A 26478-nucleotide genomic window follows, 5' to 3' on the forward strand; every position below is an offset into this window, starting at 1 on the left:
ACGCTAAAAGTTTGGTCTTCTGGCTTAGTGGGAATTGAGAGTTAGGTTAATGTTGGTAAATCACCTGTGGTTTTTTTTCTCCCCTCTTCAAGGCAGATTTGCTGCATTAACTATCACTTTTTCACAATGGAAAAGAGATTATTTTGGTTGGTTATTGTTTCCTAGGCACTGGGGAAAAAAATAAAAATCTGTTTCCTTTAGTTTCTATTTTCTTCAGGTACAGTATTACACATTTGTTTTGTGACCTCCAGAAAGCATTGTGTTGCTATGATTTCATGATGTAATGGAGGAAACCAGTGAAATACAATATAAGTGTGTGATTCAATTGAGATGAAAGCACAATGGTGAAGAGAATCTTACCTTAGCTGCCTTTTCTTGTGTATCATATTGATTGCCCCTTGGTAGTGTAAGAAGCTATTTTAACACTGACCTTCCTTCTATTGTTTAATTCAAGACACTCACTTTCATAAAACTAGCTGTTTATGGGACCTGGCTATCATTCTTGAACTGATGCCAGATTTTTGTGTAAAGCTAAACCTTGACAGAGAGCATTTTATTGTTCAACTGACTTGGCATAATAGAAGGGTGGAGAGCTTAAAATGTTAACAAGTGACAGAAGAAGGGTAGTTCAGTATGCTTTGTCTGGAAGTTATTGCAACCATATTGATGGAAAAGAAAGGATAATTTAATGCTAGGATTAAAATAAAAGATACAAAGACTAAGTGATGCAAAGTACGCTTCCTTAGCAGCTCAATCACCATGCCTGCTAGATGTTTCTCTCTTTAACTTGAAAATGTCTGCACTTCTTCCTCCAACACATGCTGCAGGCTTCTCCGTTCTGAGAAGCTGGACACCTGCTGCTACCTGAGCTCCTGAAGTCCTTGAGGCTCACATACATCAAGTTTGTGGAGGACAGGGTAGATTCCTCACAAAACTGTACCATGAAGGTCTAAAGCGGAAGCCATCCCGATCTTAGCAGAGTCAAACACAAATCTCCCATCTTGTAAGGTCGCACTATTCTAGCTTAGTACCAGCCATCCTGGGAGTAAAAGAAAACGCCACAGGCTACACTGCCACCCAGGCTCTGAACTTCCAGGTTTATTTCTTTTTCTTCTGTAGCTGTTCAGTGATTCAATCAACTGTTAAGGTATCTTTACTGTATAGAGCTTAAGGTGCTGTGTGCTTGGATTTAAGATCTTAGTTCAGACCAAGTGTTTCAGCTTGAAGTACCTGAATCCAGCATTCATTTTGGCCATTAATCAAGTGAACAAATATTACCAAGTAATACTGAAATTTCACAACATTAACATCTTGTAAAACTTTGACGTGGATTCTTGTTACCTAATGTCTGTGGGGATTGCTGCTGCTTTTCAGCTTTTTTCAATTTGTGGAACCCTAAACATTTTCCAGAAGGAGCAGCACATTCTGTTAGACAGATTATAGCATGTATGAGTTGGCCTTCTAAGTCACTCCTCATAAAATTTGTGAGCTATCCTGCAGAATCCAGGATTTGTGTACCACATTCCAAAAGCTATTTTCTTTTAAGAGAAATTGTTTTTACTTAGGAGAACATACTTTTATGTTCTTCAGTAACCTCAATGACTTTGAGATGATTACTTTTATAATTAATGCCTCAGTCAACAAAGAGTAGAGATTCTTTTTGATCTGAGCTTTTTCTTCTCAAAACTTGGTAAGCAGAGTTCTTTGCCCACTTCTCCCTTTGAAAGGGAGATGGATGCCACTCAGTTTCTGATTTGAACCCAAAGTAATGGAATCCTCACTTTCCATGGGTGTTTCATGATACTAAATTGTACTGTTTTTCTAATACTTGTGAAAATAGCTGTGAAAAGTTACAAGTCAAAGCTTAAGCATAAAACACTTCAGCATCCTGTGAAGTTGTAAAAGAAAGGCACAGAGGGGCTGGAGTGCGTGTCCAGAGCCGCGCAGGGGCTGGGGCACCAGCCTGGGGGGGGGGGTCAGCCTGGAGAGAAGGGGGCTGGGGGGGACCCGGTGGCTCTGCAACAGCCTGGCAGGAGGCTGTAGCCAGGGGGGTCGGTCTCTGCTCCCCAGGAACCAGCGACAGGACGAGAGCAAACGGCCTCACGTTGCGCCAGGGGAGGGTGAGATTGGGTGTGAGGGAACATTCTGCACCGAAAGGGCTGGCAGGCGCTGGCACAGGCTGCCCGGGGACGGGGGTGTCATCATCCCTGGGGGTGTTCAAAAACCATGTGGCTGTGGTGCTTGGGGACATGGTTCAGTGGTGGTCTTGGCAGTGCTGGGTTAATGGTTGGACTGGCTGATCTTGAAGGTCTTTTCCAACCTTAAACAATTCTATGATTAATGCCTATTTTACAATCCAGAAGACAAAGGCTCAGTGTTGTTTTATTAGAATGAAAACTGAACAACCTGAGCTCAGTGCTTCTGAGGGAGATGGATCTTGAGGGCTTCAGCTTCGTGTTAGTGAAGACCTAACTGAGATGAAGAAGCAAGAGATTTAGCAGAACTTGTGCTCATTAAAGAATCTGAGAGAAGGCGGACATTTCCAACATGCACGTGATCTACACTTTAAATTGCATGCCTGATAGTTGTATGTCATTGCAGCAGGGTTCTTTTCAGGTCAGAAGCTGAAGAGCATGGTAAAAAAAAAAATAAAAAAAAAATTTGCAATAGCATCATGTCATCCTTCTAATATTTTTAGCTGACATTTAATTCATTCTTCCAAGGTATCTGTCACAGGAGATGTGTGGGTATAGATGAAGGTGCCTTTGTTGTTCACAACATCTGCATTAGCAGAGGAAAGGGCTGAAGGTCTAGTTTTTGGTGGAGGGAAAAGAGTAGATATTAAAATGCAAATTTCTCTTTTCAAGGCCAGACAAAGCTTAGGTGCTTAGAACGATCTTGGATGCTTTCTTTGGAGCTTATGATATTTCCAATAGCTGCGTAGTGGAAACGGAGTATTGTAAGTGGCTGCGGTTGATCCTTTTGTGCCATACCTGTGCTATGCAAGCTAACGAATGTTCAGATCTTCATGCATGCCTAACTGTGACTGTAGTAGCTCTCCTCTGATCTTTTCTATTTAATGTATTAAGCGTTTTTTTCACTTTCAAGTAACTGTTCATTATGATTTGTCCTGTTTCTTCCTTTTCTAGGATTCAACCAGTATTGTTGCTGCTCTCTTTGTAGACGTCAAATGTTCCTTGCTTGCTCATTTACCAATTGAGTTCCATACCCGAGACAACTTTTTGATGATTGCACTTTTCCCCAAAACAAAGATTTATAAAGCTTTTTATTCACAGGTAAAGTAAAAAAGATTGGTTTGGGTGGGGGGAAAACCACACAGTTATTCTTTGTGTTTCAGATGAGAGGCAAGGGTGAATTTGTTGATGTCTGTCTTAACTAATTAAATTTGGAAAGGAGAAGGGTTTTATTTCTCACCTTAGGTGAGCCACTATAACTTGTCATCTGATAAGTAAATACAGGAAAGGTTAAAGTTCAAGGTCTGTCTTGTATCCGTCTTCACAAGCTAAACCTTTTCCTGTATCTTGGTGAACAAGCACAGTTTAGAAAGGAGAAGGGGCAGTTAATACTGAGGGAGCATCAATTTAGGAAATACATTGAAAACCTCCTTTATGAAGCTGGATGGGGTTCATGGAGGATATTGAGAGAAATGGCTGATGAGATTTTGAGGCAGCTTATCTTTTATATAAAAAATCGGGGTGTTACAGTAGGAAGGACTGTTTCAGATAACAAGGGGCAGTAACCATAGACTACAGCTTTGAAGATTCAGACTGAATGTTAGTGAGAGGTTGGTGCAGTGACTAGAACAGATCGCCCAGACACTGAACCTCCACCTTTGAGGATTTTGAAAACTTGGCTGGAGAAAGTCATGGATGAGTTGATTTGTACTGCCAGCAATAGTCCTGCTTTGAGCAGGAGGTGGGTCTGGAGACCTCCAGAAGCTCTTTTCCAACCTGAAACTCTGAATCGTTGTGACCTATAGCATCTGCCTTGTAGACTTGAGACTGTTGTGGACTGCCTTGCCATGTAGACCTTCCCATTCCTTCCCAGGAGCATTATTGCTCCTGATCTTAGGAACTTGCATGTGTGAGAAACTTTAATTTATGTATGCATTTCTAGTGCTTGTGTTGCTCGTTAAATTTAATGCTCACCATGTGCTTTCATTTTGTCTTCTCAAGCCAGTGAGTGCTCTAAAAGCTTGTTTTCTAGTAGTTGCATTTTAAATGTAGCACTGGTGTATAATTGGCTACAGCAATTGTATGTAGTGGCAGAGGTTCTATTGTGTTTTTTTGTGGTTAGACACATTTGGATCGTGATCCTTAGGGGAGTTTTGTTAAAGTCTTTAAGTATTCCATATGGCATTTTATTATTCTTCAAGTAGGTTGGCTTCATGCATTGTAATGCAGAGGCTTTTAATAAACAAAACTTTATAACAATAGTGCTTTTGAGGAAATGAGCCTGGAGATTTTAGGACTTCACAAGGGTTTTAGTATGTGATCATAACACTGGACTGGAAAAGACCACCTAGCTCAGTGAGTAGTCCCCACTGGTAATATTTATGTTTAATACCATAAAATTTCTCCTCCTTTTATCTTAACTGTTTAGATTCCTCTCACTGTTCCACTATGTGAGTGGTTGGGAATATTTTGTTTGGTTTTGAACTTTCAGCCTATTTTATTAGGTCTACTTTTATATCTGTGGTTTTTCTTTTGCTCTACCAGCAGACATCCTTGAGGTATTCAGAAATTTTGGACCTATTCTTTTTGGCTTATTTGGCCCAATAAAATCACAACCCATACATTTTAATCTATGCTTGTAAAATGTTCTCTTTTCCTCTGATCATTGTAATACTTTTCTTTTGATCTGTTTTTTGGCTGTTGATATCCATAATGTGTATATCTGTTTCTTGTACAGAGGCAATAGTAGTTCACTCTTCTGAAAATGTTCAGAAGTACCCCTGATTTACCTGTATGTTTCATTGCTGCCTTGAATTAACTGATGGTGTATGTTTTTTGAGAAACACTTTCAGGTCCTTTCTCTTTTGCTACCCACTGATAATTCCAGGTGATTCTAGAAATATTTGTGTGCTCATTCTTGCTTTTGTACTTATCTACCTTCTATATTTCTTTGTTTATTCCATTCTTATGGTTAGATCTATTTTTCTATGAAGCATCTCAGTGCTGTGTAGGCTGTCACCCAACGTAGTTCCCCAAAATGCTGTGAATTCACTTCGGTCTATGCCAGGTTCTTTGTGAAGGGTGTCACGGGACGTTCGCTAAGCAGCTCTGCTGGTGAATGTCCCCAGCCTTCTGTTGGGTTTTTTTGGTGCTATTTATTTTGGTCCTCCTTTGAGTTAGCTTTTTGCCAAAAGTTCTATCCTGGGTTTCCATTTCTGCAGTTTAATGGTTTCACATCTGTCACCATACCAGTTGCTTTGCGCAAGTTCAAGTAGGAGAAACCTATCTTCTGTCTTGAAGATGTTGTCTCATGAATGAAAGATTCACATTCATAAGATCAAGTGTACCCGATTGTGTAAGCATGGAAACATATTATTGTATTTGTTAATAATTACCCTTCAGGTATTTACTGATTTCCTCCAAGTTTTTTTCTAAAAGTCTGCATGTCATTGGAGTCGCACAGACATAGTAGTCCCTCTACACACCTGTAGTTAGAAAGATTTGCTAAAATGCAGGTGCTAATTTCTCTTCTGCAATTATATGGCATGATACCTCACTTACTGGACCAATGCTTTAATTATTCCAAGCCTCCTTGAGGTAGGGAATGCCAATTACCTGTTCATCCAGACCTGAGTGTATTAAATTCCTTGTAAGTGAGATGGTTGCCAGATTCTGAGCCCACAGAACTGGAATCTGGTTTGCAGATCCTATGAAGACAAGATGGTACCTTTCACATCCCCAGTCTAATTGGTAGGGGAGGAAAATTTGCTTAGGCTTTGGAATGTGTTGATTTCTCTGGTTTTCTTCATGTTCTCTAATACCATAACAACTCTTTTTTTAAAAAAATGTTTACTAAGTTATACAAAAGAGACCGATTTTTTTCTGTTGAGTTCTGTCTAAGTCTGACCTAAGTGTTTTCACTTTATCTCTAGCCCTTTGACTTCTAAAGAATACAATTTTCTGTTGACCGGTCCTTTCAATTTCTTGTAGGCGTTTTCCTTGGTTTCTTATGCATGTTTGGAAGTGGTTATTTGTTTGGTTGCATGGATCCTTGTACACGAGCAATATTGTCCTTGTTAGTATCAAAAGTTTATTTTATTTTGATGGTTTTTTTATCTCCGTACCCTTGTGTTTAGGATGTCAGTTTGTTAATGGAAAGCAGTCATTCCCCCCTAGTTGTTTTGTCTTGCAGCAAATTATTGTGAAAAATGACAATGGCTGTTGCCTTTTCTTATTAAAAGAAGGGAAATACTGAACACTTAAATGACTGGGTGATTCATCTGAATCTGATTTCTAGGTTCAGGGTGCCATTCATATTAATGTGACTTGGCTAAAGCAATAGGATGCGAGCCAAAATACTGTTCCCTAGAGAAATGAAGGGCTCCCTTTTCTTTTGCAAAGAAACAAGAGTTTTTCTTAAATTTCTAGAAATGATTGCTGCAATCTTACTTCATGAAAATTACAATACAACTTAAAGGAGACTTATATTAGCTCAGTTGCTGCTGTACAGCAGTTAGACTGTAAATACCTAGTGCTTTTATCAGTGAAGCATGCTGTGACTAAAAGATACGCATGAATGGTACTGTTAATTTGATGGTTAATTTTTTTCCTATGTTTTTTTCCCCAGCTATGAAGATGGGGGGAAAACTAGACCATTTCAGAAAAGTTACTTCATAAAGCAGCTCCAGTCTAGCCAAAAATAAGCTTACAAAATCCAATCTGTGGACACTTCTTCCGTAATTTGAATTCTTGCAGCAAAACCAGTATTGTGAAATATTTAGCAGCAAGTTAAAATGCATGTAATTTTTTAGGTGAACAAAAACAATTCCTAAGCAAATTCAAAACAAATTTTGCAGAATAATGATGTTTATGCATAGGTCTGGTTTGTTCCAGGTTTTCTCTTCGTGGCAAAACCAGACAAACTCAGGATTATATTTAAGGGTTGTCCAGGAAGAATTCCTGTCTGTGGAACAAAAGAGACTGTAAGTTCATGCCACATACTCCAGTGCAATTATACATTAACTGTGCGCTACAATCAGAAAAATGCCGTCACTCACTGAAGACTTTGATAATGATTCAAAAAGGATTTGTTGTATTTCTAGTGCAACATTTGCTTTATTTTTTTGTATGTTAATATGTGATTAATGTGTAGCCATCTGGTTTAAAGAAGATAAATTTCTGGATTTCTCCTGTAACTAACCAATTAATTTGCTTGTTTTAGGCATTCCGGTGTTCAGAAGCTATTTAATGCCTTGTCTTTTCCTTCTGGAAAGGACGGAAGCAGGGAGCTGAAAATATCTGCTGCCCTTCCAGAATTGGAGAGGTGAAAAATTATTTTTGTTTTCAAGGGATCAGTTTTGTCAGAAATAATACAAATATATTTTGGTATATGTAATGCATAGTAAGTAACTGTCTTTGCACTAGATATTTTTATTCTGAGATGAATTGTTTCCTTTTTAGGAAACCTTTGTTTGAACTTTTAACAATTTTATTTTAGTAATTTCCCAACTGTATATGTGAGTGAAATCTTTTGATGTTGGTTGTAACAAAATGAAACTTTTATTTTTTAAAGGTTTTTGCAACATTTTACAGTCAGCAGTGTCAGTCACAAGCCAATAATGAGAGCGCATCTTCCTATTTTATTGCAACAGTCAGAAATCATTCCTGATAGCAAAGCAGAAAATGATAAGGTAAGGAAGCAACCCAACAATACTTCCTATCCCTGGTATAGAATATGTAGCAAATATTCTGTCTCCAGTTCTGTTTCAAGTAACGAAGTAAAGTACTGATGTATATCTAGCCATGCTCTCTGCCTCCAGTGTGAACCCATCAGTTCATACTGAACTTGCTTCAAGTCTGTTTCTTAGAATAAATTGCTCTGCCCTGTTTTCCTGATTACATTACTTAATATTTTTTTTTTCATTTGAACAATCTTTTGGAAGTACTAATGGCCCTTCAGCCTGCTAAAATAGAAGCAGAAAATGAGGCATAGATCTTCAAGTGAACAGTTTTCGCTAATGTCCAGGGAGAGTTAGCCCTAAAGCAGTAGCTTGTTTTTATGAATTGCTGAATAATTTAGCTGAATTGTTCTCTGGAACATAAAAGTCCTTTAAATAGCATAGAGGCAGCACATGATATTTAACATTCGCTGATATTATCTGTAGAACACCCAGTTCTCTATAGGGGCAGTAACAATTGTCAAACTTAAGGAGTGCTTTAAATAGCATTTTCAGAGAAAATATTTCCTTGTAACTTTCCAGCGTTTGAAATCAGCTGTAAGCAAGAAAGTCAAAGCAGCAGAAAGTCTTTCTCTTTGAATATTGCAATATGGTGGCAGACTTACTTCCTGCGATCTAGTTCAGAGACCATACTAACAATTATTAAATAAACCCTTTTAATGTGTATAATCTTAATGTGTTTGAAAAAGAGAAAGTGACAAATCTTTTTATAATGCTTATATCAAATTCTATAAAACATGCAAACTTAGTACCTCTGATTTTTCTGAGTTACTTCTCTATCTATTATCATGAATACTCATTTTCTGTGAACATCCAAAAATGATTTTGAGGATAGGATATAAATAGTCTTCAGGTGGCTGTCTTCAAATGTCATGTATTTAGGAAGTTGGAGAGGTAATTTGGCTATTAGTGGCAGGATGATATGCAGTGAGGTGACTGGTTACCAGGGTGACATAATTTCTTCAGTCAAGTTCAGCACAGAGAGGAGTTTGTTGTGTTTCTTCCAGAGTTCATTTGCTTGCTTCTGTAGCAAACTCCAGTAAATAGTGTAGAAATACATAAATATACACACACACTTTGGAGATATGCTCTGACTGCTTTTCAGTGTTTCTCTGCTATGATCCCTGCCTAAATACCACAAGAAATACACATAATGAAAAACAGGTGCTTTATGCAGGAAAGCTGTTAGTTGGAGCTGTTGTACATTCTCTTACCAATTGTATTCAAAATGCAGCTTTGCTGGAATAGATTTTGTGTGTAGCATAGCTGGCTCAGTATCAGAAACGTAGCGTTGCTCTTTGACAAAACTGTTTGACATACACCATCACTTTTTGAAGCATTTTGCTCTAATACTGTTCTGTGTATTTGAGTGTACCCTCTTCATCATAGGAAGCATAACCTATTTGCTGTCTCTTGCAGGGTTTTGTCTGACATTTGCATTAATACGTACACTGCAGAATAGATTTTAATGTGAAGGTTTTGGTAATACTGTTTGCTGTATTTGTTAATTACCCTTTTACAGTATTTAAGGTATGAAAACCAAGAGAAAATGTGTTTTTCTAAGAGTATGTGTATCTGAGTAATTGCGTAAACACAGTTACAGTTCTATGCTATCTTGCTATTTCTGTGGTTAGTGTCACTTAAGATTTAGTGTATAGGCTTAAGATTTTATCGAGATAGAAGCCTTATATGTGTGCAGTTGTTGTAGCTCATTCCTAGTCTTGGAGCTATGCCCCTTCTTATCTGTTCCCTGTATTTTAGGTGGTTATCACCATTATAACTGGTCTTCCAGGATGTCGTTCCAGTGATCTGTGCGCTTTTCTTGTGACTTTTAACAAGGAGCATGGAAGGTTTGTACGTTTCTGGTTTTATAGTCCAAAGTGATGGTCATACTAATCACCAAAGAACTTCTCAGCATGATGAAAATGAAACTATCAATGTTTCACTTTTTTTTTTTTTATAGCCAAGATTCTAATTTGTGAACAGATGTGTTCATAAGAACAAGTTCGGTAAATATTATGAGGCACCTTAACTAGTTCTACATAGCACACAGTAGGGTAGGGTATATTACTTCTACTGTATACAGGTATCTCATCTCACTGTGTTATGCCAGGTAGATTTGCTCTTAAATTTTAGACATTTAGACAAGAAAATAGCATGGAACATTTCTTTGTTGATATGTCATATTGAAAATACCACATTGCAGATATATTATGTATGTCTGCAAGTATCACTGATGCTATAAACAGTTAAGAGTAATCTTAGAAAGGCCAAATGAATCCTGTCTTAAGCATGTATAGAAGTCATCACAACCTGAAGGAAATGGGTGAAGAGCTTCCATTTGTTGACTTGAGGTGGTGAGTCTAAAATGCATTTTTCTTGGAAAAAGGACTGTGCTAACACTCCTTGCTATAGCATTGCTTTAAATCAGACCTGGTTTCTGTTCTACAATAGGAGGAGATATATTCAGGACATCTGTTGTATGACAGTAAGATAAGTCTACTGTAGGAATTTGCCATTTGGTGTATTGATATAGCTTCTGGAAAATAAAAAGAAGTTCTTGCCCTTTTAAATCTTAAAGCCAAACACCTTAGTATTTAATTTTAGTAACATTCTGCACTGCTTTTTTGTATTACTTTTAACTCAGTGTCTTGATATTAGCAAGTTGATTCAGAACAGTTTTGTCATTCTGTTTTTAGGACGAACATGTAAGGTGACTTTTGAATATTCTGTAATAATACATTTCATCATGTTTTCCTGCAAACATCTTCATTGCTTTCTATTTTTGCAGTGAAATATTTTTTTGCCCAAAGTCTTTTGATTTGGATTCACATAACTTTTGTTTACTGCATCACTAACAAAGATCAGAACTACTCATATGATGTGCAGCTTTGAAGAAGCTGTTGAACATAATTTTATTTAAAAAAAAAAACAACACCCCCCCCCCCCCCAAAAAAAAAAAACACCCAAAAAACAAACACCCTTTTGACAGTAATGTAAAGAATGCACTTCTGCTGGAAATGATAGAAAGCAAAGTAAATTCCTCTTTCCTGTGTGCTATGAGACATGTGGAATCCTGGGGCTTGTCAAATTTATTTTTGGTTTGTTGGTTCAAAATAAAAAGAAAACAGAAATATTATGTCATAGAACATTAACTTTCCTTGTTTTCTTTTATTTAGGTGGATAGTTTATCGGCAAACTATGGATAGTCCTGAATGTTTCAGCGCGACCCATTTCCAGCGTTACCTCTCCAGTGTCCTGGAGGCTCAGCAAAACCACAGCGTCCGTCAGTCTGCTTATGTTAAAAAGAACAAGCGTCTCCTAGTGGTCTTGCAAGGGTAAATGTTTGAAACCATTTGAACTGTTGCATAGAATAAGGGATTTTCTGTTCCCTTCCTATTTCCAAGGCATTTTTGAACTTTCCCATCACTCTGAAGCAGCTGATGTTCTGTGCTGAAGTGTGGTATTCTGTGAATTCGTTTTACATATGTACTAAACTCAGCTTTTCTGCAACTTGTTAATTTTATTGCTCAAAACTCCATTGGAAAAAAGGTGTCCATAGTCATCCTTCAGTCATATGGAAGGATGGACTGCATTTTTCGTTATTTAGGAATTCTTCCGTATTTAGGAGACTGTGACTTTTAGCTTCTCAAAAGAATTTTTCTTGCCCTTTCCATCTGCATCTTAGACTATTGTTAAATGGCTCTTTATTTAGTGGGGCAGCTACGAGGTTTGGTTTTGATTTTTGTTTCTTCCCACCTGCCCAGGAGGTCCTAGATAGAGAGCCATTTGCCCTTTAAAGGCTGGTGAGACTTCATGATGGTTATCTGTCTTTGAAGACTGCTGGAGTACTGATTGTCTGTCTTTAAAGCCATAGATTTAGGACAATAATGCCAAGATGGCTTGAGATTGTGTTGCAAGTTGTACTCCAGAGCTGCAGTTGAATATTACTGAATATTTGCTATAGCATTATCTTAATATTTAGAGGGAATGTTGCATGTTTTCGTCCCTTTTGGTATACAAATTAATTATTGCTAGTTTTAACCAACAGACCTGTGTTTTACTGATGATAAAACAAAAAAAACCCTCCATGGAATAAATGCACAACTCGTTACAGAATGCAGAAAAGCTAGCTGAGTTCTTGCCCTACATTTCATGTATAATTTTCTTTGAAAGTTTGCTAAAATATTGAAATTGTTTTGATAAAAAACAAGGGTGTATCACTTCCCTGTTTCTTTCAGAGGAAGATCTATTGTCTTTAAGGCATTAGATGACTGCATTTTGGTAAACATTAATTTGAGTTGCTTCAGAATTCAAATTAATTTTAGGAAGTTTGATATGGTGTGACATAAAGACTGTAATTATATCTTCCAAGTGCCTACAGTACCTTTAAACTTTTGAAAGCTCAGTGAGTTCTAGAGAATCTTAAATAAATACTTAGTTTTCAGAATAAAATGTTCCATTCAGTTTGAAATATTTTTTCCTCTAAATAAAAACTTAAAAGCCTAAGCTGTGACTTTTACTGATATTTTTTAATATTTTTTTTAAACAGTGGGCTACAGTAAGCATAAGAATGAATCTTTGCCTTTTTTTGCAAGTATTTTGCATCTTTGTGTGCATAGATGCTTGCTTTTTCTTTGCATTTCTGGTAGTCCTTGCTTCGATCCTCTGGCAGTATTAGGTACAAAAATCGTGACACAAACTTCCAAAGGTCCAGTTGATAAAAGATAAGGAGAGAGAGGCAATATTGCATGCAACTTGCTATCCAAATATTTATGCGGTTTTGCACATCACTTCTCATAGGGTATGTACTGAGTCTCTGTACTTCAGGGTGAGCGGGTCCATAAAGAGCTTGCAGGCTCTTGTCCTGCTCGGGGGACTTCAACCACCCCAACATCTGCTGGAAAAGTCGCAAGACAAGCTGTAGGCAATCCAGGCAGCTCCTGGAATGCACTGAGGATAACTTCTTAAGGCAAGTAATAGACAGCCCTACCAGAGGGGATGTGATACTGCACCTGATGGTCACCAATGCAAATGAGCTAATTGGTGATGTCAAGATTGGAGGCAGCCTGGGCTGCAGTGGTCATGCGCTGGTGGACTTTGCAGTCCTGAGGGATATGGGTCAGGCAAAGAGTAAAGTCAGGACCCTGAATTTTAGGAAAAAGCCTTCCAGCTGTTTGGGGGATTAGTTGTTAGGACCTCCTGGGAAACTGTGCTGGGGGACAAGGGAGCGCAACAGAGGTGGCAGATCTTTAAGGACACTTTCCATAAAGTGCAAGGGCTCTTGATCCTCAGGTGTAAGAAATTGGCCAAGGAAGGTAAGAGACAAGCATGGCTGAGTTGAGACCTGCTGGTCAAACTAAAGGGCAAGAAGGAAATGTACAGGGAGTGGAAGCAGGAACAGGTGCTCTGGGAAGAGTATAAGGATGCTGCCCAGTTGTGTAGGGATGGGGTCAGGAAGGCCAAGGGACAGATGTAGGTCCCCGGCAAGGAATGCTAACAGTAATAAGAAGGGATTCTATAGGTATGTCAGCCAGAAAGGAAGGTCAAAGAAAGTGTACGCCCTCTGATGAGCAAGACTGGCAAACTGGTAACAACAGGTGAGGAGAAGGCTGAGGTACTCGACTGTTTTTTGCCTTAGTCTTTTACTGGCAGTCTCTCTTCCCACACCTCTCAAGTGGATGGACCGCAAGACAGGGATTGTGGGAGCAAAGTCCCTCCCACTGTAAAAGAAGATCCAGGTTCATGACCACCTGAGGAACCTGAACATACATAAGGCTACGGGAGCTGATGAGATGCATCCCAGAGTCCTGAGGGAGTTGGCTGATGTAGTTGCCAAGTCACTCTCCATGATACTTGAGAAGTCATTGCAGTCAGTTCAAGTCCCTGGTGCCTGGAAAAAGGCAAGCATTGCACCCTTTTTTTAAAAGGGTAGAAGAGAGGATCCTGGGAGCTACCAACCTGTCAGCCTCACCTCTGTGCCTGGGAATATCATGGAACAGGTCCTGTTTCACATGAATAGGGGAAGTTTTTGTGTCAAAAGTTGTAGAAGGAAAAGTAGGCTTTGAACTGAGATGTGGTGTATTCTTAAACTTTGCAGACAAATGCGGGATTGTATCGCACATATAGGAGATAATTTACTTCTGCATAATTGAGAATTCGTTTCTGGTGCAACAATAGCAATATCTAATGAGACATTCACTTTGAGAGATACTTGTCATAATTTTGTGTGTGCGTGTGTCATGCACCCTGGTATTGTTTGTGTTACTGTAGCATCAGTGGGCCAAGGTGCTATTGTACTGGGTGTTGTAGAAATCTGGAAAGAGAAACTTGCAATGCGGGTGGAATGAAAGACACGTATTCAGTAACTGGCTGAGAAATAAACACCTGGAAAAAGCTCAGGTTCACCTAAACTTTGTTATCATACAGAAGTAGAACAAAGTAGTGGCTGGAGTAGTGATAAAAAAAGGACACATTAAATATAGAAGCGCACTTCAATTAGAGAGTGCTGATAAGTGAGAGACGTTGCTCTTTAGTTTCTTTTTTTACTTGAATCATACTTAGTCCTTAGCATGCTTGGCGGTAGGCTTATCATGCTTCTATTACACTGAGCTTTTTGTGCTTTCTGAAAGCTGGACTTTACAGTTGTTCAGTGCAAAGTTTATACTGCTTTTCTCTGTAGTTGTCAATAATTCATTTGTAATAGTACTTGCAGTCACCTTAGTTTGTCTGGATTTTCCGAGTTTTGAGCTGCTTTATAAAAATTTTGGTAGGCTTTATTAGAAACCTAACCTTCCTGCAAGCAATTGATTTCTTACTAGATGTTGAAACGTGTCATTCTGTTTCTCTAAAACCGTATTTCATTTTGTTTTTTTACAGGTATACTGATGTTATTGATGTCGTACAGGCTCTGCAAACTCATCCAGACCCAGATGTGAAGTCGTCTTTCATCATTGGAGCAGTTAATACTTGCGTAGAGCCACTGAGTTGCTATATGGAACACAGGTATAATTTAAAATATTTTTAATAGTTTGAAAACAGATATGTAAGTTTATGAGATCGCTTTTATAATAATTAGAGATATATGATAGTTAAATGCCTTTGAACTGCCTTAAATCTCATAAAACTGCCAGGTAATCCATCTCGGATGAACTTTGAAGTGCTGTTTGGTTTGTAAGGATGACACTTGGTTTCCACCAGTTATATAATTATATATACTAATAAAAGTTTAGCTTGTGGAAGAATTAATAAAGTTTGTCAATAGCATACCGCTTAAATATGTATACTCTGGTGAAGGACTTTGTAAAATCTGGACAGTCAACTGTCCTCTCGTGTGTTTTTTAAATCATTTTTTTTTTACTATCTTTTTGTAAGTATGACTGAAAACCGAGATGTGTATCTCGGTTTGGATTATTGATAGTGTCACTACTTTTGGACATTAAATGAAGACTTAAAGACTTAAAACATGGATCTTATGGGAAGCAGTTCCAAATTTAGTGGAAGAGAATGACAAAGCACGGAAGCAAAAGCGTTGCAAGTATTGAAATCTGATATCCTGGGTTACTGCAGATGCAGGGTGGGGAGGAAATGGTAGCAAAGCCAAGTCATTGACATTTTTAAATAGTGTGGTTTGGTCACTGTTTCATAGTGTGTGTGTGTGCTCTGCATTCCAACAAACGTGAAGCTAATCCCATAGACCTATCTGTAAAATGATAATACTTACATTTTGCAATTATAGCTTGCAGCTGATTAACTGCTTTAACTTTTGTCAACTTTCCTTAGCATTGCTTCTATTTGTGATAAAACCCTGAGCATCACAGCTTAGAGGTGAACTGTCCAATCATTTTATAAAAGTGCACTCCTTAAACTTCCTAGCTGTTTTTAAAACACTAACCAATATGCTTCTTGAGCTTTGCACTAGTCAATAAATAGACATTCTTTTTATGCTTCTTTTTCTCTGTGACATAGATTGTGAATAAATAACGAAGACTACATAAAATATTGGTAAATTGATGCTGGAGTGCTCTTTAAACTTGTTCTTTCCATAATTATGGGGAAGGCAAGTTCCATTTCTAATTGTTTGGTGTTTTTTAAACTTACTGTGTTACTGGTCATGGTACTGAGCAGTATTTATAGTGGTGGTGGCCTGCAATCCTTTGACTAACCTTGTTTGTCACCTGAAGTGCAGTAGCAATTGAAGGAAGAGGCTTTAGCTTATGCTGTAGCCTGTTTGTGTCTCACTTTGAAGTTTCTTCTGATAAGAACTTACCAAGCAGCCACGTATTGCCAATGACAAATCTTTCAGTTGGGAAGCTTTGGCAGATTTCACTGTGAGAACCAAGAAGAATGATTTTTTTTTTTTTTTGTCTGACTTGAAACTTTTGCAGTCAAGAGAATCACAACCCTTTCCTGTCTCAAAGTTCATTGCTGTAGAAATCTCGCTTTTTCATGAGCCTAGGATGAAGCTCTTGCCCATGTTGAATAGCAAGCAAGGGCAGGGGAGAGGTAGTTGAAGGGGAACAGATGAAGTACTATCTCTGGAATGCTTCTGTGCATGATAAAGCTCATAAAAATAGTTGCTGCTTGTGTGACGCAGTACCAGAAGTTGGTACAATATGTATGGAAAGCATTATGTACATACAGCCTTTCCATGAAGAGTTCCCACACTGTTTGAAAGGCACAATTCTTTAGGGCAAGCTTAAAATTCCTAGTGTTTAAATAGGGATTAAAATAATGTTGATACCTTTCTGATTTCTTAGAATACAGAATAGATTGCATGGTGCTAATTAGCTCTCAAATTCATTAAAGAATTAAAACTGTCTACAAAACTATTTTTGGGGGAATAACTCTTAAAAGACAGAACCTGTGGGGATGTCCCAGTTATATGAATTGAGGAAAGGAAATGTGAAAATGTTTTGGATAGTAAGACTCCAGCTGTAAGTGTCCAAATGAATGTAAATGCTTTGCTTTAATAATACCCATTCTTGATATAAAAACTTTTGATTTTTTAGGCTTCTTTTTCCCAAGTTCTTGGACCAGTGTTCGCAAGGTATGTGTCACTTTCCTTGACTTTGAGCTGAGCCATATGGCCAAATAAATACATTGTAAATGTATGTAGTCAAAGGAGCATGAAAAAGTCTTGGAGGTAAGAACCATCTGTGCAGAACAGACAATCGCTGCCTACACTATTAACCACCATAGGCACCTGGAGAAGAGGTAAGAATCTGGAGCGTGATGCGTTCTGGTTGTCCTCGTCTGGAGGATGGGTTTCCTAAGACCATGAGTTAAAATGCTTAACTTGAACTGCTGTAACTCGTGCCTTGTCATTGATTTAGAAGCAAAACAGATTGGATTGGAGTCCCATCCTCTTCTGGGGAGGCATGAGGAAATGGACCTCTCCTTTCATTTTTGCTGTTTTAGAGAGGGGAAAAATGAACTGGTTCCCTTGTTCCCCATATCCTCTTCTTAGTGCAGTGTGGAGGATCCTTGCAGGGTTCATTTGACATTGCAGCAGACAAAAAAAACCCTCACTTGCAGTAGAACTGTTTCTTATCTGTGTACTTAGTTTTATATCCTGACTCTGAAATAAATCATAGCATTGTCTTTCTTGTCAGGCTTGGAACTTGGAGCAGGTGCTGGCATAAGTAGGGTATCATCTTTTCTGACCTATCATCAAATAAGTTGTTTGAGTTTCAAGGGCAGAAGCAAGTTTGACCCTAGCATACTTACAGGTGTTTTTAACAGCTGTGTAGCAGATTCACAGCATTAAGACCAGTACGTGTGTGTGTGTATATATGAACACAGATCTCTCCAGTCAGGCAATCTTTTAGGCAGACTATAAGCTCAGCCTGAAACTGAATAGGCCAATGACAGTTGAGGGTTTTTTTGTTGGTTTTTTTTTTAAAGTCACTGTTGGACTGCAGTTACTGCAGCATGACTTTCTGATCTTAGGCTCACGTCTTCCCAAGCGAACTGTAGGACTGTAATGGTTAGCGTTCATATTTAAATGCAGTTGTCAGAGTAGGATGCAGCACTCTTCTTCTGGCCATTTAGACTCTGCAGGTGCTTGTTTTGCTGCCAGAATTCTGCCATGTCTTACATGTCTTACTCGTGTGTGAAGGGAGCAGAGAATAATGAAATGCAAAAGAACCCAAAATAATTAAGTTGTGAAAAAGCTGGAGATGATGTAGGTGCTATTATCTAGATGAGTATCTTATTCTTATTGGGAGAAAAATGTTGGCGCTACAAATTGGGGAACTGATGAATAGATAAATATGGGTGAAATTGAAGAAAGCAGTAGAATGCTGAGTTTAAGAATGTAACAATATATTAGCAAATACTGATAAGTTAAGAGGGCGAGCATGCCTTTTTTGTTTTGTAACATTTTGAGAATAAAAAAATTACTCAAAGCTGTCTTGTTTTTGAAGTGCATTTGTACAGACCTGATTGGGTGAGAATCTGTCATTGTTTGAGGAGGAACTAGAAAATCCTTAAGACAATTATAGCTTATTTTCCTATGGTCCAAACACTGAAGGAAAAATACTGGAGGTTAGAAGAATGTTCTTTTGGCAGTGAATTATTTCTGCATGTTGCAAGTTTTTTGTCATCTAGTTTTCAGATATAAAATGTAACATGAGATAGCCTAGAGGTCTATTGGTGTAAAAAAAATTGTTTCACATGAATAGGGGAAGTTTTTGTGTCAAAAGTTGTAGAAGGAAAAGTAGGCTTTGAACTGAGATGTGGTGCACTCTTAAACTTCGCAGACAAATGCAGGATTGCATCACACGTATAGGAGAGAATTTACTTCTGCATAATTGAGAATTCATTTCTGGTGCAACAATAGCAATATCTAATGAGACATTTACTTTGAGAGATACTTGTCCTAATTTTGTGTGTGCGTGTGTCATGCACCCTGGTATTGTTTGTGTTACTGTAGCATCAGTGGGCCAAGGTGCTATTGTACTGGGTGTTGTAGAAATCTGGAAAGAGAAACTTGAAATGCGGGTAGAAGAAAAGACAACTAGGGGTATAGGCAAGTAGGAATTAATTAGACTTCTGGATACTTACCTTGTCCACATAACTACCTTGCAAATTTTGGGAGTGAGTAGGGTTAGCCTTTTGCTGCTGCTTTCCAGGTCTCTTCTATTGTGTGGCTTTCCCTGTAATGAAGAGTTATCAGCATGACATCATTTTTCATGAGTTACACGTTTTTTTTGTTTTGTTTTTTTTTTTTTTTCTGAAAGCCCAAGACTTACAGAAACAGATGAGGATCAGGAAGAACTGATAAAGCCTTGAGCAGAGTCACAAACATTAGCAGTTTTGCTTTGTTTCTTCCTTGCATACTTGTCTAAGCTTTGTGGAAAAAATCTTGCCACCATCTGTATGCTGTAATTTCCTTTTGTCTCACTCCTTCCAAATATGCTGCTTTTTTCCCCCCCTTTTTTTTTTTTTTTTCTCCATTCTTGCTCAGAAGCTGTAAGATGCCACCTTTACTAGTCTAAGGACACATTGGTGTCTCTTCTGTTGTATATAAAGTTGTTTTACAGACTGACATTGCCATTGTTAGTTAAGTCCATTGTACGTTTGGGAGCAAAGAGGACACATTTTTGTGAAGCATATGTATTTTTAATATCTCTCTCCTGTTTTTTTACTGCTTCTATTGAACATGCTATTGCCCATGCTGCAAAGATTTTTTTTTTCTTTAATGAGCGTATAAATAAGGAATTAAACAAAACTGGGTGCTCTTCAAAATGCAGTAGAAACAGAGGTGGCAGTGAGAATTTAAATAGAAAAGGTCAAAGTTACTTGTTACTAAAGCTATGTAGGCATCTTCCAGTTCTCCAAAAGCTATTTTTCTTCTGATTTACACTAACTGCTGGTCAATTCAATATCATGGACTGTTGCCTGCTAACACAGGGCCAATTTTTGTGCAGTACTGGCACCTAAAGACTTATGCATAGGTGTGTGTGGAGCCAAAGCTTGCAGGTTCCCCAGGCTCTGAGCAGTCTTCTGTTACTTCAAAGGCTGTGTGTGAGTTTACAAGCAGGAATGACAGCTAGTGCCCGAAAGCTATTCTTCTTAAACAAGCGCAAAAGCAGAGATGGATGGAGAAAAGAGTATGGGTGATGAGCATGAGACAAGATGCATAGGTTTCTGATTTGTTGGGTATTCTATTTGTTGAATCTTTTTCTTAACTTTAAGCTTTGCCAGCTTTGTCCTTGACAATTACCTATGCTCTCCAAGGCATAATGCTTCTAACTGTAATATATGCTTTGTAGCATTTATGTTATACAGCCTTTTTATTGTTCTGTGCCAACTTCACAGGAAGTATAACTATGTTTTTAATCAAACTTGAATTTTAAATCAGTATCAAGTTTGAGGATATTAAGAAAAAAACACCCAACACCGTGCATAGCACACCCACAGCGTGGTGGTTGTTGATTAGCTTATTCGTGCTTTTCATCTTAATTGTATGATCTACATAATAACTTCAAGCATGCGTGTGACTTAAATGTCTAAGTGTGCTTGCTGTTCCCCCTCCCCTGCCCGAGCAACTGTGTATTGGGGGAAACTTAGATGTTTCTGAAATTGGAGTGGAAATGTCTGTGGGAGATTAAAAAAAGAGAAATACTAATGATGGATATTTGCTTGGGCTGCTATTAAAATTCTAGCTTGAAAGGGTCAGTGATGCAAGTAACGGTGACTGGGAGTGTATGGTATAATGTAAGTACCCCAGAAATATGTGATATAGGAATTCCTGTGTAAAGAAGCCTCTGCAAGGATTAGTGTACTTTAATGATTTCTGCAAAGATCAGGAATAACTGTAGGCAGCAGCTCATGGTGTGAACTTCATTACATATTCTGCTTTGAATAGTGGTGAGTTGGGGAGAGGGGAAATGCATCCCAGTTCAGTTGTTCCTGGATATTTGAGAACATAATACAGAACAATAAACTCTCCTGGTAGTTTCAGGGAAGTATATGAAATGAGCTGCACACCTTGAGTAAAGAAATAGCATTCCTTACACATCCTGGGCAATACTGACATCCTAGGAAATCCCGAAGGGTTTGCCCTTCACTCTCCTTCAGGAACTGGGCTGGAAATCATTCTGATGTAACGCTGCCGTGGTGTAATTGGAAAGCAGAGATCCTATGACACTGAAATTAGTCAGATAAGCGATATGTCATCTCACGTTTTTTCCTTAATGAGATCCCTTCCAGTGCCCAGCCCTTGATGGCTGTGATCATTGGTATGTTATTTCTGATGGCCTTCAGAGGCATCTGCAGTAGCAGCAGTTGGTTCTCATTTAACATGAAACTTGTCTTATACCTGGCAAGACAGCAGGTATGATGTGAAGACCGTGTTGCCATCTTTGAATTTTAGAAAGATTTTGCTTAAGAAGAGTAACCATTTATTCAGTGAAATTGGTGGCACTAGGTGCAAGGTGAAGGGGTACTGTTAAGCCTGAAAAAGGAATTGCTTTTCTGGTGACACAGCTGAGTCTCTTTGGGAATTGGGTTCAGGACAAATAGTTACCCCATTGTTTTTCTCTTACATTTTTTGATGCCTTATGGGTTCACACCTGCTTTTTGAATAACATTTTGGGGTCTTTCTTTAAAAACAGACCACCCCCCCAAAAAAAAACTCCAAACCATTCTCTTGTTTGTGGAAGTGGCAACTGTCAGTCTGCAATACTGATTTTTTTAAATTTTTTTTTAGCTGTTTAGCCTGTCTTTCTACACATTGAATTTTCCAAGAGGGTTTAAGCATTAGTGTTTTTTATTAAACTATTCCTTCTCAAATTGTTTCTTCTATGAATTTGTTCTTTTAATTAATTAATTGAATCTGAATTGCTTCTATTAAATGAAAGGTCCCTTGCTTCTTTGATTTTTTTCTCTTTTAAAGTGAGATGGAAGGAGAATAAAAGAATGGCTATTCTATCACTTAATCCTTCGTTAGTCACTGTTGCATACCTGACTTCTGTAAACTATCCTCTGATTTCCTTACACAGGACTAGTGAGTAACGTGGTTTTCACAAGTCATGCTACAGAGCAGAAGCATCCACTCCTTATGCAGCTGCAGAGCCTTATCCGAGCAGCAAATCCTGCAGTTTCCTTCATCTTGGCAGAAAATGGAGTTGTAACTAGGTAACGTTAGTCACTGTACAGTATTTGTCAGTTTTGGCAGATAGGACACATGCACTTAGAAACTTATATGCTCTTGTTTTACTCTGGTAACTTATACAAAGGAGATGCAGACTTTGTTGGCTGTCATGCAAAAGGCATCTTCCCTTTACATTTATGGTCATATAGGTATAGGGATTAGGAAATGTATGTTTTTATTTACAGAGTATGACTGACTACTGTCATACTAAGGGGAAAATACTCTTCATTTTACTGTAGCATACTGTAGTGTATAGCCACAGATAGTGGCTGTTTTATTGAACTTATAAAATTAAAGTCTTCATCTTTATCTCTTTATAGGAATGAGGATATCGAATTAATTCTCTCAGAAAGCAGTTTTTCAGATCCTCAGATGATGAGAGCTCGATATTTAATGTATCCTGGCTGGCAAGTATCTAGATTGAGAAATATTAAAACTGTTTTTCTAATTAACTTGAAGATTAAAAAGTCTCACTAACTTAATTATTTTTTTCTTTTTAAGACTGCTCATTTGGAACAGGCAATAGCTTTGTAAATCTTTTTTAAAAGAGAGCTGATGAGTATTCTTAGTAGATACACGATTGCTGTCCTTTTATGGCGAAAAGGATCTTTTCTGGACACCATTTAAATCAATGGCAAGATTACTGTTGCTTTTCAGAAGAATAGAAAGGAACCCTCTGGGAATAAGCTGGGAAGGATTGGGATGGGTGAGGTCAATAATGACTAGAGTAATTTCATTCTGACAGCTATTCAGCCTTACTGGAATGAACTTGCTATGTCAGTCTAGCTATTAGCAGAACAATTATTCATAAAAAACAGCAACCTTATTGACAGTCTTGGCAGAGGCTAAGGGCACAGTAATACATGTTACCAAGCTTTCCATTTAATACTGAGTGATGTTTTTCATGGTTCAGGGTTCTTTACACATCTTGTTGCAGTTATCTGTGCTGCACCTTTTTGGCAGAAAATATAAACCTGTCAGCCATTATAACTCTGGGCTGTTGTTTTCTGGTTACATTTATAGTGCTGGAAGCACGATTTATTTACTTTACCTTGCCAGTCCTGTATATACATATATATTCTTATTCCTTGCTCTAAATTGGATGCAATTAAGGCTCCTGAAGTAAACTGGCATGAAGGTTGGGGTGCCAAGAAGGAACATAAAGTATTTAAAACTTTTGGACAGCTGTTAATCTATTTGATGATAGTATGCAAGAATATATGCATGTAAGGGGGGAAAAAAAATAGCAGCAGGAAGAGCATCAAAAGGAGTCCTGCGAACTTTGAACAACATAATACATTTTCATGGATGTCTTAGAAAAGAAAGCTTAGTATTTTTCTTCCTATGTGCAAGTCTTATCTGTGGTGAAATAATAGTTCCTTTAAAGAAGTTTGTTAGATGAAAAGCACAAGTGTGTGTGTTGTATATGTTGAGGGTGTGTGTTTTTGTCTTTAAGGTATGAAGGCAAATATGGAGCTGGGTCTGTCTTCCCTCCAATGGTTCAGATATGTGTATGGTTTAATCGTCCTCTAGAAAAAACACGTTTTGTGACCAAATGTAAAGGTACAAATTAACTTTGACTGACTTGATTTAAGTTCAAGTTTGAAATACTTAGTAATGGAGGGGAAAGCAGGCGCTGATGTAGCATAGGGATTTACTGCTGAAGTGAACTTCTAATTGAAAATTTAGCTTTCCTTCCTTAATGTACAGTAAATTATCTTCTTTAGTGTCTGCTCTGGAAAACTGACCCATGATTTTGTTCAGATGAAAATCTAATTTAATTTTTGGTTTCTAGAGGCTGAGACCCTTATCTTCATATGTTTGCTTTTTATTTTATGTTTGATTTTTTTGTAATGTTGAAATACAGTTTATAAGTGACCATCAGCTTCTACTTTTTATGCCAAATCATTCTTTGTAGTTACTAGAAAATAGGCTTAACTCTGTGTTAGGCTACTAGAGTTAGGTATATAGCCGTGCCTTTCCCTCTTTCCTTGGCAAAAGAGTGTTAAGGAGCATCTTTTTACTTCCCCACACACTGTAAGAGTTCATTATGCCAAGCATGTTACTTCCCACCTACCCCATAGCAAAGAAATGAGAACCTACAGAAATGTTACATAGTGGGGCTCTGGGGGATGCTGCAGCTTTTTCCCCTGAAGCACTAGGATGTCGTTTATAGACCTGAGGCATAGGTCTGACCAGAAGCTACGCCAGGAAGAAAAATAAGTGAGATAATCTATTTGCCTTCTGTTTCAAACAGCGATTAAGTCATTGCTCAAGCCAAGTCCTTTTTCTGGAAACATTTATCACATCATGGGCAAAGTTAAGTTTTCAGGTAATGGCAAATTACTACTTATGCATTGTCTGGTGATTGCACTGCATGTATACATATTTAAAATGTTTTTAATGTATTCTCTCTACACCAATGTGTTGATGTTAAATTAGATTAGCAATTATCAGGACACTTCTTTCTTCATCTTCTCCTTGTTAGATTCTGATAAAGTGATTGAAGTCTGTCACAACACATCATCTAATTCACTAAGCCTTGTGCCTGTTCAGGAGGGGCCAACTCCTCCTGATTCAAGAAGCGATAACAGAGATTGCAGCAGTCAACAGGAGTGCTTCCTTGTCTTTATTGGCTGCTCTCTTAAGGAAGAGGATATAAAAGACTGGCTCAGAGAAACTGCAAAACAGGTTCGTGGGCATGTTTACTTTTGTTCAGTGTGATCTGTTTGGCATTAACAACAAAAGGTGGAATCTGTGTGCATCCATTAAACTCCCCACCCCCCCATCTCCTTTCCATCTCCTTTCTTTTTTACCAAGTTATTAGCATTCCAGGGTGTAAATGTATTTCAGAAAGAGGGCTAACAGTTTGCAAATGTGTATTGTAATTTGTGTATTGTTTTAATATCTGCTACAGTTTCTGCATGGATTGATCTGCTCTTGAGTGCTCAAGCAAATGGATTATGTCCAGAATAAACACAGGATGATTTAGCTGAGACATGATTGCCAAAATCTAAAGTGTAGTGTGAAATAAATCTTCTTGAAGTACCTGAACACTGCAAAGCTGGAAACTTGTTTTGATTCACTAAATTAAACCTTCTTGGAAGTAATCCACTGAAATGGAGGGTTTAGTTTTTTCATTTTGTCTTGATTAATTTGTCAAGTCATTAATTAATAAAGTGTGCAGCCATGTAAGACTTCATGTATTTCTGCGTGGCTAACATACCTATGCAGTTGAAGTTGGAGGAGGGAACAGGGTATATGTACATCCATAAGAAGCCTAGAAGGCACATTTTGCAGTTGTGGTGTCTCACTAAGATCACACAGTGACTGGCACAGCCTGAAGAGGAGTGTGGAGCAGGACGGTTTACTGCTACATAACCAAGTAATACCAGCATGTATTACTCTTGCCAGGCTGCACATCAAGGTCTTAAAAAGTGGGTCTTGAGTCTTGATTCAGAAAGACACTTGGACAGAAACTGTTCAGCCGTACAAATTGCATATTTTAGCACTCTAGTTGGAACCTGAGCTGATAGTTTCAACTGTGCCCTTTCACGATTCCCACCTTGGAATGTTTATTAGTTAAAAAAACTTCATGGTTACTTCTTTATGGCTTAGGATTTGCATAGTATTGTGTAGGACGGGAAGAAAGTTTCAAAGGATCTTCAGGTTCTCACCTCTGTTCTCCTAGCTGGTTGTGTTACTACAGGGAAGTATACATTTTCTGTGATGATATCTCACGCTCTGTGTACATATCACATGGGTAATACATGGAGACAAATGCTTTTGACATGTAAGAAAGCACTCTATGGATACTATTGTAATGTTATGAAAGCTTGGAACTTAAATGCTATCTCAAGTATGAAGTGCTTCCTCTTTGAGCAGTTCAAGACTACAAATAGTCTTTGTACAGTCCCACTGGTCATGACTAATTTAGAGTTTCAGATATTTCTGAGAATTACTGCACACTGCCTGAAAGCAATGAATTATAAAACTTTTCAGACTTAAAACTAGGTTGCTTTTCTGTTCCTGTGCCAGTTTTCTTAAATTTTTGCAGTAAAGCTGTATTTGAATTGTATTATTTCAAATACCTTTAGAATTTGTAATTTCTATGGTGCTTTATGTAAGATCACGTGATTTTTACTTCTGTTTTCAGAACATAGTTGTGAATGCCTCAATTGAATAATTCTGTCTAGAAATTAATTTTTAGAAGATACACTTCTAAAAGGAGTACTTCTGTGCTGGGCTTGAGCATGATAGCATGAGATCATATATTTCATTATCATTGGCCACATTTTCAAGAAAACTTTTCTGTTTTGTGGTTTGTTTTGGGGTTTTTGGTTGGTTTGTTGTTTTTTTAATGTAACTAAACTGTAGTATTACA

At 38.0% G+C, this 26478-nt stretch overlaps 1 protein-coding gene across 3 annotated transcripts in view; it reads left to right on the forward strand.

The window, feature by feature from the left end:
- DNAAF9 (dynein axonemal assembly factor 9) overlaps positions 1-26478 on the forward strand; it is a 79048-nt gene that overhangs the window by 45547 nt on the left and 7023 nt on the right. For all 3 annotated transcript variants that reach the window (XM_040590852.1, XM_040590862.1, XM_040590870.1), the window contains 13 exons: positions 3150-3296; positions 7089-7177; positions 7417-7518; positions 7768-7885; positions 9695-9783; positions 11113-11271; positions 14813-14938; positions 16945-16982; positions 21943-22078; positions 22415-22501; positions 23551-23657; positions 24352-24426; positions 24583-24785. In XM_040590852.1, coding sequence (XP_040446786.1) covers positions 3150-3296; positions 7089-7177; positions 7417-7518; positions 7768-7885; positions 9695-9783; positions 11113-11271; positions 14813-14938; positions 16945-16982; positions 21943-22078; positions 22415-22501; positions 23551-23657; positions 24352-24426; positions 24583-24785 — 1476 coding nt within the window. The remainder of the gene's footprint in view (positions 1-3149; positions 3297-7088; positions 7178-7416; positions 7519-7767; positions 7886-9694; positions 9784-11112; positions 11272-14812; positions 14939-16944; positions 16983-21942; positions 22079-22414; positions 22502-23550; positions 23658-24351; positions 24427-24582; positions 24786-26478) is intronic.

Source organism: Falco naumanni, chromosome 1, assembly GCF_017639655.2.
Source record: "Falco naumanni isolate bFalNau1 chromosome 1, bFalNau1.pat, whole genome shotgun sequence".
NCBI lineage: Eukaryota > Metazoa > Chordata > Aves > Falconiformes > Falconidae > Falco > Falco naumanni.